General features: G+C 38.1%; 2 protein-coding genes across 5 annotated transcripts in view; one reads left to right on the top strand and one right to left on the bottom strand.

The window, feature by feature from the left end:
• The window catches only part of PMS1 (PMS1 homolog 1, mismatch repair system component), a 40,561-nt gene extending 29,924 nt beyond the window's left edge, over nucleotides 1–10,637 (bottom strand). Inside the window, 3 exon segments of the mRNA XM_087882108.1 lie at nucleotides 4,965–5,121; nucleotides 9,426–9,512; nucleotides 10,461–10,637. Of these exon segments, the coding sequence (XP_087738234.1) occupies nucleotides 4,965–5,096 (132 nt within the window). The 5' untranslated portion in view covers nucleotides 5,097–5,121; nucleotides 9,426–9,512; nucleotides 10,461–10,637.
• ORMDL1 (ORMDL sphingolipid biosynthesis regulator 1) lies at nucleotides 10,582–19,430 on the top strand. Of its 4 annotated transcripts, none has more exons than XM_034429400.3 (4): nucleotides 10,582–10,705; nucleotides 12,979–13,168; nucleotides 15,593–15,744; nucleotides 17,368–19,430. In XM_034429400.3, the coding sequence occupies exons 2-4, from the start codon at nucleotides 12,995–12,997 to the stop codon at nucleotides 17,501–17,503; spliced, it is 462 nt and encodes a 153-aa protein (XP_034285291.1). In that variant the 5' UTR covers nucleotides 10,582–10,705; nucleotides 12,979–12,994; the 3' UTR covers nucleotides 17,504–19,430. The 4 variants fall into 4 exon arrangements, with proteins under 4 accessions (XP_034285291.1, XP_087738233.1, XP_087738232.1 ...); XM_087882107.1 differs by lacking the exon at nucleotides 10,582–10,705 and adding an exon at nucleotides 10,713–11,141; XM_087882106.1 differs by lacking the exon at nucleotides 10,582–10,705 and adding an exon at nucleotides 10,713–12,227.
• Nucleotides 19,431–19,672: the final 242 nt, after the last annotated feature.

Genomic DNA, 19,672 nt, shown 5'->3' with positions numbered 1-19,672 from the left:
AATGTAAAAAAGATGTTGATGATTAGGGGACTGAAGGATAAAACATATGAAGAATGGTTGGGTATGTCTTGCGTAACGAAAAGAAGGACTAGGGGTGACATGACAGTAGTGTTCCAATATCTCAGGGGCTGCCACAAAGAAGAGGGAGTCAAGCTATTCTCCAAAGCAACTGATGGTAGGACAAGAAGCAATGGGTGGAAACTAATCAAGGAGAGAAGCAACTTAGAACTAAGGAGAAATTTCCTGACAATTAGAACAATTAATCAGTGGAACAACTGAACTTCCACTGAAGTTGTAAATGCTACAAAACTGGAAGTTTTTAAGAAGATGTTAGACAACCATTTGTCTGAAGTGGTGTAGAGTTTCCTGCCTAAGCAGGGGTTGGACTAAAAGACCTCCAAGGTCCCTTCCAACTCCTCTATTCTATTCTATTCTATTCTATTCTATTCTATTCTATTCTATTCTATTCTATTCTATTCTATTCTATTCTATTCTATTCTAGCATTTCCTTTGTTGTTCTTTTTGGAAGGAACTACTCCCTTGACCTATATTTAGACTCTAAATCCTACTGAAGTTCATGGAAATAACTGCCTTATAAATAACTAGACAGACAGACAGCACTCATAATATGTCTTTTAGAAAGATGGAGTCTCAGACTTCGTTTCAGTATAGCTGGAGGTCCTGAATTAGAATTGAGCAAATTTAGGTTCAACTCCAGCCTCTGTTCTGAAAAATCACTGGACCTGTCATGACTTCTCTCAAGCCAAGCTACTTCACAAAGTTGTTATTGTGGGAAGAAACCTGGAAAGGGGTGTGTGTGTGCGAATGCTACTCAATGCTGTACTATCCTTCTAGAGGGAAAGTGAACTGCATATCAAAATAATAATCATAAACTACTCTGTAAATGACTTTTCAAATTACAATTATCATAATTCTATTACTGTATGCAATATTTTTAAACAAAAGAATTACTGCCTCTTAGTTCTGTTAAGTCAAATTGAGGAAAATGAATATTGTAAAAATATTTGTAAAATGCATTATTTATTTATGTATATTTCATATTTCTACTGCTCCCATCTCCCTCTGAAATCAATCTTTTTTTTTCTTTTGCAGTTACAAAAGTCTTCAATTAAGAGTATTTAACTGAAGCAAGTCCTAAAAAATTAATGTGTTTCTGTATAGGTCATGTAGAAACATTGAAGAAATATTTTCAATCAAGGCTATTTTCTGTCATTTTGATTAAATACTTATTCCCAGATATTAAAAATAGAAGAATTAAAAAAAAAAGAAGATTAAAAATAATCTTCTAAGTCAAAAAGAATAAACAATGAATTAAGTTAATTTTTCTACACGAAAAGTAATATTTAACTATATGATTATTACAGCGGTGAAATCCACTTACCTTCACTACCGGTTCGCAGAGGGTAAAAAACGGGACGTAATGTCCCAGCGGGTGGGCGGAACCTCCTGCCGCCAACCGCTACCAGTTCATGCAACCCGGATAGATTCAGCAGGATTTCATTGCTGGATTATTACCAATAGAAGATAATATTTATAGCTAAGGGTTGAACTATGGCGTAATTGGTACTCTTTGAGCTTGGTTGTTTTCTTGCAGACATTTCATTGCCAAACTAGGTCATGTTTTCTTGCAGATGTTTCATTACAAAACTAGATAACATCAGATGTTACCATCAGATGTATATGTTGCTCATCTCTGAGGCTGATGTTTACTTTTTGTTTACTTAGGATGTTATGGAATGCTTTAGTTAGTTTGTGTACTATGGTTATAGTTTTATAGGTAGTTTCTGAGATGTTTTTAATACACGGCAGCTTATGCTGGTAGGGCTGTAGTGGTTGAGACACGTCCAGCTGCCCTGTATCTACCTGTTCTGCCCCAGCTACGGACCCCAAAGAACGCAGCACACACAAAGTCCATTCAAACCTTAGTTTACTGAATAAACCAGTCTTTTACAATGACAGCTGTTAATTAATTGCATTAACAGCCGCCAAGAATTCAAAGAATAATAACTGAAAGCTTACTATGGTTGGCAGAATGCCCAGAAGCAATTTGCAGGAAGCTGATAAGATAAGCAAGACAAGACACGAAGGTATGTGAACTAAGTTGTTCCCTGCAAATTGCTTGTCGGCGTTCCTCCTTAAATAGGCTAAGGGAGTGGCCAATTAGCCCCAAGCCTTACTCTCAAGGAGACCTCCTCCTGAGGAGCCACTCCTGCATTTTGGCAGCTCTATGTGTCCGTGCATCGAGAAGAGGCTCCTCCTCTTTGTCCTCTTCACTTAAGGGAGCTTCTGGAGGTTCTGAAGGCCCTGGCTGAATCCCTGCCTCTGGCACCACATCTTCTCCAGCCTCTTCATTGTCCAACTCAAGTGCCAGCTGCACAGGCTGCTGGCACAGCACCACACCAGCTTCCTCGCTGTCTGAATCAGCTACTAGCTGCACAGACCGCGCACGGGTCACAACATTACCACAGAACATAATATTCTACAGAAAAGCCTCAACTACAACGCAGATGATGCTAATAAATTAGAATTCTATAGGGACTTAGAAGGAGCATTTAAAATCAAAGGATGTTCCACAGAGATCCAAGACAGCATAAGACAAACCATCATAGATCAGAAGAAGATGAGAACAGAATCAACTCAAAGCAGAGGAAACAGCAGTCCTCAAAAACCTAAAGAAAGGCTAAACTATCATTATCCTGTCAGCAGACAAAGGCTGAACCATGATTATCATGGACAGATCACAATGTATACAAAAAAACAGACACTTACAGCCAGTGAACAACAATCCAGAACAAAAACTAGACAACCAGATCAAGGGAACTCTTAGTGACTTACTCAAAAAGAAGAAATCACAAAAGGAGAACAGTGGTTTATGAAAAGCAGTGGACCTGTCCTTCTGTGCTTCTATGGATGCCTCAAAATACAGAAGCCGCATGTACTTCTCTACCCAATTGTATCGTTATCAGGATCCCCAAACTGCAATATTACTAAACTGACAAAAAAGCTTAGACTTCTCACAGAGGGAGACAAATACACCATCAACTCCCCACTACAGTGCTTCCAAGAATCAAAAATCTGACAACAGATGAAGATGAAATCATGGTCTCATTCAATGTCACAATACTCTTTTTATTCAGAGATTTGGAATTAGCAAAATAATCCATGGAGCACTACTTACATAGCACACCCGACCTAAATAAATACACCAAGATTGAAATTCCCAAACCATGGACTTCATCAACTCTGCTTGACTACATACTTTCAGTTTGACGGACAAATATGCCAACAAATTACCCATGGGGTCACTGCTTTCATGATTCACAGCAGAGATTGTAAGCAACTCCTACAATCCATATACAGTAGCATCATCATCTTGTGCAAAGCCCATAGGGCAGCAAGCTTCTTCCAATGAAGAATAAAAACCCAGTGCCTTTGGTGGGCACTAGGTGGATTGAGTAGCTCAGCAGCTGCCATTGCCAGTCCCAAGCCCAGATAAAGGAGGAGGAGGGTTAGGCGTAAGGCTAGCAACCCTACCCTGTAAAAACCTGACCACTACTTAAATAACAAGTAGAAACCAAATCTGTATAGCACATTTCCACATATAACCTAAAGTATGGACCTGATATGTAAATGATACCTTTGTCATAATAAAAAAAAGAATCAACCAGGATGGAAACATGAAACTATCAATATCTCAGAAACTTACCAACAGACTATTACAATCACGTGACATCATTGTAGCACACAAGCCAACTAAAGCCCTCCATAACATTCCTGATAAACCAAATGACCTCAGGACAAAAACCAGGAATCATCTACAATAAACAGTGCAAGAACTAAAATAGCCATTATGTAGGACAAACAAGCAGAAGACCACCAAAGCACATCCATGAATACCAACTAGCAGTCAGAAGACACAATGAAAACTCCTTAATTTCACAATATGTGGATAGACTTAACCATTAACTGGGAAACTGTGAGCATTCTAGACCAAGCCAAGTCCAAAAACACTAGAGAATTTCTGAAAACGTGGCACTTGGACAAATCAGTCATCAAAAGCCACATAGAGGTAAATATCTACATACCATTCAAAAGAGATAATCAAAAAGCCAAAAAGGATGAAAAAAAAAATCAAAACATTCATCACCAGCAATCAATCCTCAAATAAACAGAGATTATTACCAAAATTAACACTAGACCAACAATCAAGAAGTAAACAATCCTCAATAAAGGAACTACAACTCAGACAAACAAGCTAACACTAAACAACAGTCTAATCAAGAACACTCTCACCAATACTGAAAGGGCAAAATCACTAATATATATAAAGAAAGCAAACTCCCTTCTAGGACTGTTGCCTAGTTGCCCGTTATCTAGTTTGGTGATGAAATGTCTGCAAGAAAACAACCAAGTTGAAAGAGCACCAATAATCCCACACTATGATTATGTACTCTTTAAAATGAAACATGATATCAATAGGAAGTCCCACATAATTATATGTTTTAAAATCAAGAATATACAATATTTGTTAAAACTAGTATTTCCCAAACTGCTAGATCAGGGGTGTCAAACTCAAGGCCCGTGGCCACATCCAGCTCACGGGGTGCTTAGATCTGGCCCATGGGGCCGCCCTGGTAACAGTAAAGGATCAGGCTGCGGTGCCTCTGTGAGTGAAAATGGAGCTGGGGAGGGTTGCATGCATTTTAAATCAGTTTTATTTTTCAAGGAAATATGGTCTTCTCACCCATACTTTCATCCAGCGGTGAGTTCTACTTACCTCTGCTATCGGTTCGCAATGGGAGCGCATGCGCGCAGATCATTCATAATGACGTCCGGGCGGAGCCTCCCGCCACCATTACTAAAGGTTCGCAAGAACCGGACTGAACTGGGAGCTTTCAACCCACCACTGCTTTCAACCCAATTTTAGTCTTTAAAAAACTTACCAACTTAACATCAATACTGGTTGCATTAGCGTCCAAAGAATTCTCTACCAGTTCTTTAACCACACTGACAACTGATACAATGACCTGCGAACTAGAAAGAAGTCGAACAGTTTCTGCTGGTAGCTGTTTCATGTTTTGGCTTTCAGGAACGGGATTTCTAAAAAAGATAAAATCACAATTTAAAGAGTATGATACTGTCTTTTTAATTGTTCTCTTCTGTACAGAGATAAAGAGTTGACAGTAAAAGAATAGTGTTATGTCAAATTACTGAGCAATAATTTGGTGCATTTGCTGCCATTTTGATGAAACCTTTCACATATACTTTCATCTGGAATTTATATGAACAGTTTGAGGTACCTGACACAGCATCTTGCCATGTTATCTCAAGACTCATTTCAGGTTTTTCATTCTGAGAAAGTGGATAGGACGATGATGGAAGGACTTCTGCTACATGTAGTTTACACCTGTATCCTCCCTGGTTGTTTCTGCAAGCATGTGTCTGTGTGAGAGGGGCTGAATTTAGGAGGTGGTCAGCATCTCTTTGAGAAAAAGGAGGTTCCTACTCCTGCCTTGCAAGAGGCAGTGGTGAGCGTCCTCCTGAAGAGCCCTCCTTGGATTTAGCCAATTTAGAAACTTTCACCTGGTTTCCAACATTCTCACTGTAGGAAGGGTGTTAAGTGGCAAGACTGCAACTGCAGCATTCCTTAGTGTGGTTCATGTAGATCCTTTTAGTCAGGGTTCAGGCTTGAGATATAGATGGAAATACACAGGTGACTGTGGTGTATGACCTTCATCAAGACTTGGATGGGGGAGTCCATTCCTCCTGGACCTTTTAAATAACATGCTGGTTTTCAGTATCTTTGACCATGTTGTCCTGCTGGACCAACTTTATGAATTGGGAGAAAAAGACACTGTTTTGTCCACAGAGTGCTGCAAATTTTTCAATCCTCCTCCCTGTTATTCAGCATCATTCTACAGGAAGCACTTGGAGGAATGACCTAATCATTTTAGGATGAGGCATGATCTAATATCCAATTACACAACTCTGTCCCAGCCAAAACTGGGGATGCAGAAGCGCTGGCCAGGTTTCTGTAAGATTAAAGAATGTAAATGAGAAGAAACAAGTTGAGACTGAATCTCTGCAATATATACATATTGCTTATCTGGAAACCAGCTAATGTTTTGCCTCTCCAACGGAGGGAATTACCTGCCTTGAAGGAGATGGGAATCATTCTAACCCATAACTATAGGTAGAGTGGAAACTATGGTTACTTGCGGCATCTATCCAGTTTTGGTTGGTTTGCTTATTACATTTCTCTTCCAGGAGTTACCCATGTTCTCACAAACTCTCAAATTAATGTCAATATGTTCTATTTGAAACTGCTTCAGATGGTGTAGAATGCAGACACCTGATAGGTGTGTCACTGGTGCTATCTAACATTGTTGGTATGAGTTGCCTAGGCTTCCACATAGAAATAAAAGTGCTGGTTTTAACTTGGACTTTTTATGGCTTGGCACCTAGATAATGCAAAACTGCTTCATTTTAGGTAGCACCTCCATCTCTTCAGTCTACAAGAATATGACCATTTTCTGTGTATGCTCCATAACTATAGAGCACTCTATCCCTGGAGCTGCAGATATACCCTATTTAGCAGTATTTTAATCAGAATGCAATTTTTGCATTTACACAACTTTAATTATTATTTAAAGAGTTGATTGCTTATATGGGTGGTAATTATATTTGTTTTACATTTTAGATTTTTGCATAAAGATAAATGCAAGTCTAGACCAGGGGTGAAATGTAAAATTTGTTACTACCGGTTCTGTGGGCGTGGCTTGGTGGGGGAAGTAATGTGACTGGGTGAGAGTGGCCAACTTTTTTTTTTTAACTTTTCAAAGCATTTTTTCTAATGCTTTGAAAAGCCTCTCTGCCTATCAGGGAACTCAGCTGGGATCATCAGAGGCTCTTTAAAAAATGCCTCTCTGCCGATCAGGGAACTCAGTTGGGATTGTCAGAGACTTTTCGAAGAATTTTTTTTACCACCTCTTCGGCCAAGAAGTTGCAGAAAAAAATGCTTTGAAAAGCCTCTGATGATCGTGCGGCTCAGCTGGGCATGGGGGGGGGGAGGCGCGCAGTGATTTTTGCTACCGGTTCTCCGAACCACCTGCCGCCATCGCTACCGTCGGAACCGGGAGCATTTCACCCCGGTCTAGACCAAATCAACAAAAGCATAATTTTGAAATTACAGCAAGTAACTGTTCATTTACTTTCATTACACTCAACTTCAACTATATTTAGTTTAATTTAAGAAGGATTTCCAGAAACTGGAAAAGATCCACAGCCAAGCCAACAAGAACGCTCAGGGATTAGAAATTAAGTTGTATGAAGACAGACTAAAGAAATTAGTTTAGCCTTGAAAAAAAATTGGAGGATATTGCAGCACTCTTTAAATATCTGAAATATATCCTCTTAGAAGAAGATCAAGACTTATTCTCTCACAGTTTCGGATTTTTTCATTGGCTTCCCATAATTGAAATCCAGTATTATTGATTTAAATTAATCCAGAAATTAACTTAAGTGTAGATAACATCTAATGAAAACTTATCTATAAGTTAAAGCAGCACAACTGTGCAACTATTGTCTTTCAAATTTTTCTTTCAGAAGTCTGAAAACTTCATATGCTCCTCATTACAGAAAGAAAACTATGCTCTTACATAATATATGGGTTATCTTCAAAGGCATTACTTTAGCTTTTAAAGAGAAGGTATGGTAGAGGCTTAGAAGAATGTTGCAAAAAGTATTCTTAAGAGTGTAGTAAAATGCACTGTTTTAGTATCTATTATTCAAAAGCTTACCTTTAATGCTAAACCATAGTTCAGCATTTTAAGAACAACCTACTTAGGCTCATATTCACATGGAGCAACTGGCCTTCTTTGTACTAGTCTGCCTAGCTGGTGATGGTAGAAGTTGCCCCATTTGCAAACCATTCACAGGAACTGAAATTCCCCTCCTGGTGTTCTCCAGACACTGCTCATGTACAGTAGCGTAATATAGAGCTTGCAACAAGCAGCATGCAGGCACTTGTGGGATCCTGACCTACAAACAAGAACCCCTCCAAGCTCTGGAAAGAATGGAGAAAGGTAAAGAAAACTGCTTGTGTCATATGGCATGAGAAGAGTGACTTCCTCCCTTGGCAGTCAAGCAAACTGTGTGAAGAAGCTGAGGGGAATATCAAGATCGGGTTGACCAGCAAGACTTGCCACAATCAAAGAGAAGGAACAAATGTAGATAATTATATATTGGGGAATGTATAGAAAGAGCAGAAGGAAGAGTTCCGTGAGGAAAAGGATGATTATAGGAACTGAATCTCTCCATACCCTGCAATTCCCTTAAACTCAGTATCTCATTATTTCCAATTTTGTTTTTATGCCAGATTATGTTCTTTGAATCCAAGTACTGATTTGAAGGCTTTAATCCAGATCTGGTATTTTCTGTGTGCAACACACTGCTGATTTACTGGCTAGTGTAGCATAATGTCTTCAGGGAATGTTTTCAAGTGGCTCTTCTGAGAAGTAGATCAAAAGAAGTTTCTCATCTATGAGTAAAGCATTTCCCTAAGTAGTTGGCATAGGCCTAATATATGATTTAACTTGTTGTACAAACACACCCTAACATAATTTACAGTATTGGTATTCAGCCTGTACCATATACTATCTAGATAGAGTTACCTTTAAAAAATAGCTTTGAAACCGGTAAGATGTTAAACTTAAAGCAGATACAGGTAGTCCTCGACTTACAACACTTCATTTAGCAACCATTCAAAGTTACAATGGCACTGAAAAAAGTAACTTATGATGGTTTTCCACATTTACGACTGTTGCAATGTCCCCATGCTCACATGATCAAAATTTGGATGCTTGGCAACTGTTTCATATTTATGACTGTTGCTGTGTTCTGGAGTCATGTGATCATCTTTTGTAACGTTATGACAAGCAAAGCCAATGGGGAATCCAGGTTCGCTTAACAATCAGATTACTAACAACTGCAATGATTCACTTAACAACTGTGGCAAAAAAGGTTGTAAAATGGGGCAAAGCTCACTTAACAAATGTCTCAGTTAGCAACATGAATTTTGGGCTTAATCGCAGTCGTAAGTCAAGATATACTTGTATACTGTACCTGCTACATTGCTATGATTTCTCTGGTTCAATTTAAAGTGGTCATAAAGCTTCAAGCTACTCAAGGGACCATGTAGAACCAAGTTTCCTGCCCTCTTAAACTAGCATTACCTTATTTGGGTAGTTACCGGTATCTGTGCAAGAAACTAAATTGAGAGTCATATGAAACATGTTTTTTTTTTTCTGCTAGCGGTTCTTTCTTTTGAAACTTTGCTTCAGCTGATATTTTAAGAGTCCAATTATCACAGACTTTCAAGCAAACTCCAAAATTTAAACAATTACCTTAATTTATAGTTGATTTAGGACTCTACTGAGTTCTATGGTGTTGTTGATAGTAGCTGGTTTCAGTTTTCTGTTTGCACCATAGTTCTGTTATGATAAATATAAGATTATCATATTCTTTGAAGTATTCATTGCTTTTTTAAAATCATCTTAATTGGCTGCAGTGAAAGAGCAATTTAAAAAATAAATAGCTGGAAACACTAAAAGTCTCGCTCTGGTAAAACTCAGTTCCTAATGAATGAACAGGCCTGGGTATGCAGAAGAATGTTATTTTCTTGGCTAATAATAAGGGAATGGTTTGCTATTGTATGTTTCAGGGATGCCTTTTCAGCTTCTCAGTCCAATCTAAAGAGCTGGCATTTCCTGGTGGTCTCCTATCTAAATAGTAACATCCACTTACATCAATTTATGCCTTTCAGGCTTAAAGTCACTTACTACGATAATGCTAAAAAAAGGCAAAATATCTTTAAACAAGCACTATGATGTAAATATTGCCAAATAGAGTAAAATAGGGAAGAATACATGGAAATAAATCCCAGAGCTCAGCAAAGCCCTCTGTTTTTACTAGGCTGTTTGTTCAGCAACTGTGTTCACGCTCATTTTTATAACCACACAGCCCCTTCCAAACTGAGATTACAGTGATTTTGGATTAGTCCCAAACCAAAACGCAACCTGTTAACAGCTCTGCCCATCATCTATTCCACCCCATCACAGCAATGCATTCCCGGTCTCTTAACTCGCCCAAGGCCAAAGAAGCAGGCAGCCATTTAAAAAAAAAAAAGGAAATTCAAGCAACGGGTATAAATACACACAGCCTGCATACAGCAACCCTGAGAGAGAGAAAGAACTCAGCCTCTGGGGATTTTGTTTTTGTTCCTTGCTCCAGCTCAGGGCGGGGGCGGGAGAGAGGGGGGGGGAGGCTCGTCTAAGCCACGTGACCTCCCCAGACCTATCGCACCGGAGCAGCCACGAAGAGGGATTGAGGCCTTAAAATAAAGAAAGCTGTGCAAAAAAGGACCGGCCGAAAGCCATTACTGTATTTCCTCCTCCGGAGCGGTCCAAAGGATTCCCTTCGCCTTTCTTTTCCACCTCCTTCGGAACCTCCGGGTCCCGGATTTTCCCCGCCGCGCGCACGCCTGATACAGAAGGGGCGGGGCTAACGGTGGCCCAATCGCCTCCCTCCCTTGCTTTACAGTGCAACACTTCAGAAGAGCCAGAGAAAGCTTTGGGAAGCGGGCGGCTCGGCTCGGCTCGGGATTGTTTCCCCGGTTAGCGAAAAGGTGCGGTAGAAAAAACGGAAGGCGGGAGGGGGGAGGTTGGTTGGTTGGTTCTGCGCAAAGGTGGGCTACGGCCGGGTTCCTGGGCTAGTGCAACTGGTGGTGTGCGTGGTGGCGGAAGGTGTGTTGCAGCGCAGGGACCGGCTGAAGACAAAGCGGCTGCGCTTGGATGGGGGAAAACAATGCCGTAGCTCGGCAACCTTGAACGCGCGGGCAGTCGGGCCTCTCTGCTTTCTGCTCGCCCGAAGCCCTAATAATAATAATAATAATATTTTTTTAAAAAAGCAATAAATAAGGAAGCACCATTGCAATCGGGTTTTTAAAAGCACGATTTACGCTTGGTTTTGCCCGATTGCGCCTGCTTGGCGTTTTCCGAAAAAGGAGCATAGCGAGCAGACTTTGGCTTTTTCTATGGTCTTGGCATCTGCCGCGATTGTATGTATGTATGTATGTATGTATGTATGTATGTATGTATGTATGTATGTATGTATGTATATCACTTGTCCTTAATTTTCTAAGCATGGATTGGATTGTGGATTGTGCCGGAGGTGCAAAGAAGTGAACGTGGACCAGCTGAGGACATCTGCTAATTTGTAATTTCTGACTCGGTCGGATGTTGAAAGCTACAGGGATCTTTTGTTAGTTGTTAGGGGACCTTTCCCGATTTGTTACCAGCGGCACAAAGAAAGAGCTTCTTTCTGATTTATCTATTCAGTGGCCTAAAAGTTAAATTCCAGTTTAATTTTAACGGGGATTTAAAAAATTAAAAAAACTGTTGGGAGAGCTGTGTAGATTACATCCAAATTTAAAAAAATGGCTTAGAAAATTAAGGACAAGTGATACACCTAAATAATTAAAGATGTAGGATATTTGCCGTTCACTTATTTTAAACTGTCCTTGATTGTATGCCATAATATCTCTAGTTGGATCTTGAACATACCTAAGCAATTTATGTTTTAGGTCTCTAATTGTGCACAGATTGTTCTGATCCTATGGAGACTAAATGACTGAATTACTGAAAATGACTGATTTTCAAATAGTTGTGTGAATTATAGTGTGAATCTTGTGTGTGTGGTTATGTGATTTGTGTGTTATTCTTGTTTGCCTTGTGCATCGTGTTCTTTTTAAGTATGATTTTTCTTTGTATTGGATGCTCATGTTAAAACATTCCAAATTGGTCCAGTAGGATGGTTGTGTGGGTGTGTGCTTACCACAGAGATAGGACTAATTGAATAGCTTATGTTGCCTTCAGAAGTCAGAGTCTTCCTTCACGACTTATCTGCTTGTAACCAGAATGATAAAAAATACTATTTTCAAATAAAAAATAAATGGAATCTTAAGTGCCAATGTATTCAACCTAGGTGTAAGTATGAGAGATGGTAGACAGGAGACAGGTAACTAAAAAAATACAATACATGTCAACTTATGAAAGTATCTGGGTTGACTTGCAATCAGTTGATCAAAACGGACGTAAATTTTCATATACAATTTTGGGGAACAGCTCTTTTCCCCCCTTCTGCAACAGGTAACAAATCTAGCAGTGATACCTAATTGCTATTGACATGCAAGATGATATTTTCTACCCAAAAATATATCTGTAAATAACTTAAGCTGATCCATTAAGCTGATTTAAAATAAACAGACTCTCTATTTTTAGTTTGATGTTTAGGATTTATTAATTGATTTTTAGTGGTCTATGCACCCAATTATAAGTATTCCTGAATAAGAATTGGTTGGGTTTTTTTAAAAAACAACAACCTTGAACAAATTTCTCTAGTATAGAAAAAATAAATAAATGGAAAAGTTCTTTATTCTGTGTAAGGATGTAAAAATGAGATTGTATTGATTGCAATTATATAACTGTATTAATTTTTCAACTGATATTTTTATTGCTTTAGATTATGGGTGTCCAACCTTTTGGCTTGCCTAGGCCTCATTGAGTGAAAAGGAATTGTCGTGGGCTGCATATAAAATATATAATATAAATCACATAATACTGTTAAAAGTATATGATCTTATGGGGCTTTGTTACTAGCCTCTGGGCCATGGGTTGAACACTGCTTTAGATTTCAAAAAAAGTTAATTGTTTCAAATTGCCTTACAGTGACTAATGTGGCTGGAACACAACATTTCAAATACTTTGTACTGTTAATATGTAAGATGCTGAGTTAGTCTTATGCAGTAGTTGATGACCTCTCCCAGTCTGACAGTGGTATGACTAACCCTGAAAAGCATACCTTACGATGCACATTTTCTTTTCCAATATTGCTTTTCAGAATTAAAGCAAAAAAGATGAATGTTGGGGTTGCTCACAGCGAAGTCAATCCCAACACGAGGGTCATGAACAGTCGAGGAATGTGGCTCACGTACACCCTTGGAGTTGGTTTGCTTCATATTGTCTTGCTCAGCATTCCTTTCTTCAGTGTTCCAGTGGCTTGGACCTTAACCAATATTATTCATAATTTGGTGAGCATCCTGAACTGCAGAATGCATATATCTGTCCACCTTAAGCAACTCTGGGTGGTTCCCAATTATAATAATAATTATTATGTTATAATAATTATATAATTAAATGGTTGGATGTTTACATTGGATTTGGCATTTTTATCTACATATCGATTCCTTCCTAGGGACCTAGAGTAGGCAGATGTTGTTTGATACTATTAAAGATAATTGTAGGAAGTAAGCTGTTCCAATTAAAGCTGCCAATTGCAATTGACTAGTGTTGATTTTGTCAATATTCAGAATGATATTTTGGTATTTTGCTGGTATTCAAATGCTGCGTCAGATGTTTTGGGATTGCACCCCAGGCACCTATTAATATTGGTACTATCTTTGCTTTCTTTTGTTATAATTATCATTGTAAAGGTATACAATCATAATTAGAATGCAGAGCATTTTAAAGAAACAATAAAAAAAACTAAGAAAACAAACTAGAATACATTCCATCCAGCAGCCAGTAACACAGCTGGAGAACAACACCAGAAAAGTCAGGCAGAAAATAATAATCAAGGAACTGTCATGGAGGAAACCACACCTCCACCAAAAACTGGCAGGACAAGCTATGATATATAAACAGGCAGCAAACCCCACATTCACTTGATGATAGTTATTTATTTTATTTATTCAACTTCTATAGGAGCCCAACTCAACCAAGTGATTCTTACGTAGTTGGGTAGCAAACATCTGCAAGCAAACAAATAGGCTCAAAGAGCACCAAGAACTCCATAGCTCAATCCTGAGCTGTACAGCTAGTCTTTGATTTAGGCCCACAATTGAGCCCAAAATTTCCATTGTTAAGCAAGACAGTTGCTAAGTGAGGTTTGCCTCATTTTACGACCTTTCTTGCCACAGTTGTTAAGTGAATCACCAGTCATTAAGTTAGTAAGACAGTTGTAAAGTGAATCTAGCTTCCCCATTGACTTTGCTTGTCAGAAGGTCTCAAAAGATGATCACATGACCCCAGGACGCTGCAACCATCATAAATACGAACCGGTTGCCAAGCATCTGAATTTTGATCACGTAACTGAGAGGATCTGCAACAGTTGTAAGTGTGAAAAATTGTCATAAGTCACTTTTTTCAGTGCCATTGTAGCTTTGACTGGTCATTAAATGAAAGATTGTAAGGCAAGGACTACCTGTACATAATATTACACTGTTATCTTCTAATTACAAGAGAGCCACTTAGGTGTAGTGGCTAAGGTGCTAGGTTAGAAACAGGTATGAATTTCAGTCCACCTGAAGTAAGGTGATTTGGGCCAGTGACTTTCTCAGCTCAAAACCACCTCACAGAGTTGTTATATGGAAAACAAGAGGAGGGAATATTATATATACTCTGCTTTGTGTTAGACAAAATTAAAGGTAGGATAAAAATCTAACAAAATTAGTTTGCTATAGCAATAATAGCCATTGTCTTAAACTAACAGTAATAGGCAAATATTAACAAAGTTAATATCATTTCACTCTAAAATATATTAAGGATGACCAGTTGTATCTATATTGCTGATAACCAACGGAATAGAAAGTTAATCAGATTTCCATTCTCGATTATGACTTAAGAGTTGAAAATTTCCTGGTGATTAAAGCATGAGTTTTGATCAAATCACCCATTTTGGATTCAAATAGGATGGAGAGCCTATTAGGACATTGTTTACTTATAGTTCCCAGTAATCACAATACCAGTAATGTCCATGGGAAAGGTTATTCATCTGTTGCAATCCTGTTGCATCTAGAAAGCCTTAAGCTTTCCACTCCTGAATTAGTGTATGAAACTTGGCACAAACATGCACCTTATACTTAAGCACATATTTAATCATATTTCTCTGGCATTGGACCAGTTGTACACAAATAATGCCTCCTTGAATGACTGGCAGTTTGTTTTAAAGTGAGGGGGGCAGCATATCTCATAAAGTTTAAGTAGGTAGCTACCCTGTAATGCCCCATTGTCTCTACATTTGATTGTGAGATCAATCGCTATACTTCACCTTTTTTTTTGTCACAGATTGAGTTTGCAAACTGTTCTCTCTGTATTTTAATAAAACATGAACAAATTCACATAAACTTTGTTAGTCTTATGAAATTGAAAGCAAGAATCATTGGCTTCATGGGACTTTGTCTTCTGGCTTTACTGAAACAAGTTGCTAGGTGAAGTAGAAATAACTGAAATCTGGGCCGGAATAAAATGTCTAATTGGGTTAATCTTTCTATGGGCAACTTCATTTTAGTATTCTTGCTCAAATATTTATTAATCTATTGGCAAATCACAGAACATATTTTAAAAGTCTAGTGCTTAATGTTTCAGATCCTTCACTCAGATTGCGTGTATTATGTTAATAATGAAGCATAGCTTACATGGCTTATGTTTTGGATGGGTTTGTTTTGCCTTTGCAGGGAATGTATGTATTTTTGCATGCAGTAAAAGGAACACCTTTTGAAACACCTGACCAAGGTAAAGCAAGATTGCTGACACACTGGGAACAGCTGGATTATGGCGTACAGTTTACATCTTCACGAAAATTCTTCACAATCTCACCAATAATTTTGTAAGTTTTGAAAATTCGACCCTAACTGTTCTAACGCTCTGCAGATTGAAAACAAATATTTTATTTGGTGTGGCATTAATATTGCAGTGAGCCAATCAGTATCTAAACTCTGCAAATTATTTAGAATCATTATGTTCTATTATTCATGTACCTCTGAATTGGTATGCTTTTAAAGGGAAGAAAAATATGTTTCTGTAAACAGTACTTTGGAATTTTTATAATGGAAGTGACAGCTTCATGCACAGTAATTTGCAGAGATTTACAGAGAAGTATATTGCAGAATTGAAATAGGTAGGGTTTTTTTAAACCGGCATTAATTCAAAACAAATGTGACATTTCAAAAATAGTTTGCAATTTTCTGTTGAATTCAAAATGCCACCACCTAATCTTCCATTATTTTACAAATAACATTTCTCCAATTAACTAAAACTTAATATAGATAATTAATGTTATATATCTCAAATCATGAACATCTCATGAAAATTGCCTTCTGCTGGGGTGAGGGAAGAGAGCCAAGGATATCCAAAGCCTAGATAAGGGGTAGAACCAATCTATTTTCTCCAAGTACATTTCAATGCTGCAATTAAAACAGAAACTCTGGACTCTTTTGCTTCTTTCATAGAACATATATAGACTATACAGCCTTAGCATCTCATGAAAATCGCCTTCTGCTGGGGTGAGGGAAGAGAGCCAAGCATATCCAAAGCCTAGATAAGGGGTAGAAGTGAAAATCAAGGGACATTGGCAGCTACTTGGGAGAGAATAAAGGAAAGGTACTATGAAAATGGAACAGGTTGGGTGAAGGGATTTGTCATATCAAGAGCTGCAGAAGAAAGGGGTGTGACATGCCTCAGTCCCTCAACATTTGTTCTGCCGGGTACAATCCAAAACATTCCAGATTTTGATTGATTTTACCAAACTTTGGCAGAACCACTGGAGTTTAGTGGTTTGATGGGGGTTGAAAACAACACCTTTCTCATTTTTTTGTACACTCCTCAAAATACATTGCCACCAAAATGGGCAAATTGACTCATCCTTTTTCCAATACAAGCAACTAAGTGCAGGTAGTCCTCAATGTATGACCACCGTTGAGTCCAAAATGTATGTTGTTAAGTGAGACCATTGTTAAATGAGTTTTGCCCCATTTAACAACCTTTCTTGCCACAGTTGTTAGGTGAATCACTACCATTGTTAAGTTAGTAAGATGGTTGTTAAGTGAATTTGGCTTCCCCATTGACTTTGCTTGTCAGAAGGTCACAAAAGGGGATCGCATGACTCCCGAGACATTGCAACAACCATCAGAAATATGAACCGGTTGCCCACCATCCAAATTGTGTTCATATGACCTTGAGGATGTTGCAATGGTTGTAAGTGTGAAAAATGGTCATAAGTGACTTTTTTCAGTGCCGTTGTAACATTGAATGGTTGTAACACTGAATGGTTGTAAGTCGAAGACTACCAGTATCATAAGCAAGGTTATTCCTAATCAGAGATGAAATAATTAGTTACATAAAAAGAAAGAAGACATTTTTCTTTATTTTGAAATAATGCATTTTGCTCTTCTTTAAATTTTAACGTACTCATTCTGATATTCTGTTTCTGTTTCTTTTCTTTTCAATGCAGGTATTTCTTGGCAAGCTTCTACACCAAATACGACCCAACACATTTCATTCTGAACACCTCTTCTCTCTTGAGCGTGCTTATTCCCAAACTGCCACAGCTGCATGGAGTTAGGATCTTTGGAATCAACAAATATTAAGCAGGAGGTGGGCAGTATGAGAATTCTGATCAAAATATGGCCTGGTTTGATCCTTGTCCTTGACAGAAGGAACAGCCTATACTATGTATTATTAGATAAGTTTCACATCTCTTTGAAGACTCTAGTGCAAAGATGCTGATGCTGTTCTTTACAGGAGAATCAGAGACCATCAGAAGATATACTGATCTTGAAGAGTCATCTTTGGAGCACAGGTTTTTTGTAAATAGCTGGGCAGGCCTAGCTTTCCTAAGGTAAACAGTATTGACTGGAAATAGGCTGAAGTAACAAGAGAAGCGAAAAGGGATACGAAACATTGTATTGACTCACTGTTGTAATCTTTTACAAGTAAGTCAGCAACAGTAAGGAAGGAGTAGAGGGGAGGAAATAGCGCAATTCTTTGCTTTACAGACTTCAATCAGTTATCATTTGGGGTCATTTGTTTGTTTGGCTAATTTGAGGGCACGATTTTTCTACCCAGCTTGAGGTGTTATAAAGTTAATGAGTTGCTGTGATTTTCATGCCTTATCTATTCATGAGTCTTTTAATCAGAGTGACCTTTCCAGTGTAAGATCTTTGAACTCCAGAGAATGACATGTCAACTTTTCAGGGGTTTTATATACAATTAAACTGATTGGTATCATACGACTTGTTTTCCAGAAGTAGGTGGTTTTTCTCATTCCACTGTATCTGAAAAAAACTTTCCTCATAAAAAGAAAATTCCTAGTCTCAGAAATAGCAAGCTACTAAATAGACTGGAATCTCTGGCCTATTAGTTCACAATGAGAGCTGTAATCTGTTAGGAAAATTCTAGGAAAGGTAGTAATTTTGAATAGAAACTTTATGTAACAAGAATTTCAAACATCAAGCAGAGCATAACTTGTTCTCATTGTGGAGCAGATTTGAAAATGATTTGGAAGAAGTACTTTGGGCCTCATAGAAATGCAGCACTTCACTTTTCATTATATAGTAATCTGAGTATTCCAAAGCAAGACTAAAATAAATGCCTCTGCTTTATGGAATCCGCTCATTAAATTTAATGTGACTTATAAAGTGATCCATGGGGGAGCAGTATAGAAGGATGAACAGCTTTCACAGATAATGGAGAAATAGTGTGTTTGACTGAGGTCTGCTAATGCTTCCTCCGGATCGTTTTCAAAGCATGCACAATCCAATCACTGTTTCTGCATCGAAAAGAATTTAGTACCGTGTTTCCCTGAAAATAAGACTGTCTTATATTTTTTTTGAACCCTGAAATAAGCGCTTGACCTTATTGCCATGCGCTCAACAGCCCGATTGGGCTTATTATCAGGAGATGTCTTATTTTGGGGGAAACAGGGTAGGAATTCAACACAGAATTGTGTTTTATATCTAGCATTGTTGAGTTTTGGAGCCTTTTAAGGTCCTAGTTTCGAAAATGTTCGATCTTGCCTAATGTTGACAGCAGAAAAATAATGGGTTATTGAACATGATTAAACTAACCAGTAGTAGCTCTGCTTAGCTGCTTCTCTACCCACAAAGACCCTTGAAGTTAGTGCAGTGGTGATTATGTCCTCCAAGTAAGAACTGGCTTCTTTCAGGTAATTAGTTTCTCCCTGACCTTGCTTTCTTGAAAAATATCTTTTTAAAATATTCATGTTTTATAATAATAAACTGAATGACTTTGAACTGATCATATGTATGAGTCACTGTAAGTATAGTTCACTGTTATAAACAGCACTGTACAAATTGCTGTTAAACTCTGTAAATAGAATTAGTGATAATGTAGCAATTGTATTTTATTAATTGTATGCAGAACTGAGTAAGAAGCCTTTTCAATAGTTATATAAGACATTGATGTGGTAGGTTAACCCCCCCCCCTTCACCAGTCTACGGTAGTACATGATTTTTATGCTTTACTCCAATTAAAATAATTTGTCCTGAAAAAAAATTGAATTTATTTTAAAATCGAACGATGAAATAATTTTATTCAATGAGATTTTAAAGCAGGTTATACAGCACTTAAGAAATACCTAATGTATCAAATCATGCTTGCCTCTTATGGGAGTTATGTATCTGAAATGCAGTTCCTTGACTCCCATTTATTTCTGTTCCAAGCTCTGAATAATGAAATATTTCCTCAGTAAAAACTGAATTCTGCTAACTCAAACCTAGCATTTATTGAGGGGATTG

The sequence above is a fragment of the Pantherophis guttatus genome, chromosome 1 (genome assembly GCF_059756535.1).
Source record: "Pantherophis guttatus breed Tessera chromosome 1, ASM5975653v1, whole genome shotgun sequence".
Classification (NCBI taxonomy): Eukaryota; Metazoa; Chordata; class Lepidosauria; order Squamata; family Colubridae; genus Pantherophis; species Pantherophis guttatus.
The sequence above is the reverse complement of the archived record's forward strand: the minus strand, read 5'-3'. Positions and strand labels throughout refer to the sequence as shown.

Bases quoted from the DNA above. Each gene is read 5' to 3' on its own strand.
- ORMDL1 (XM_087882106.1), top strand. From the start codon at position 12,079: ATGGTAGACAGGAGACAGGTAACTAAAAAAATACAATACATGTCAACT. The intron at 13,169-15,592 runs GTGAGCATCCTG...TTGCCTTTGCAG, and splicing joins CCAATATTATTCATAATTTG to GGAATGTATGTATTTTTGCA. The intron at 15,745-17,367 runs GTAAGTTTTGAA...TTTTCAATGCAG, and splicing joins ACAATCTCACCAATAATTTT to GTATTTCTTGGCAAGCTTCT.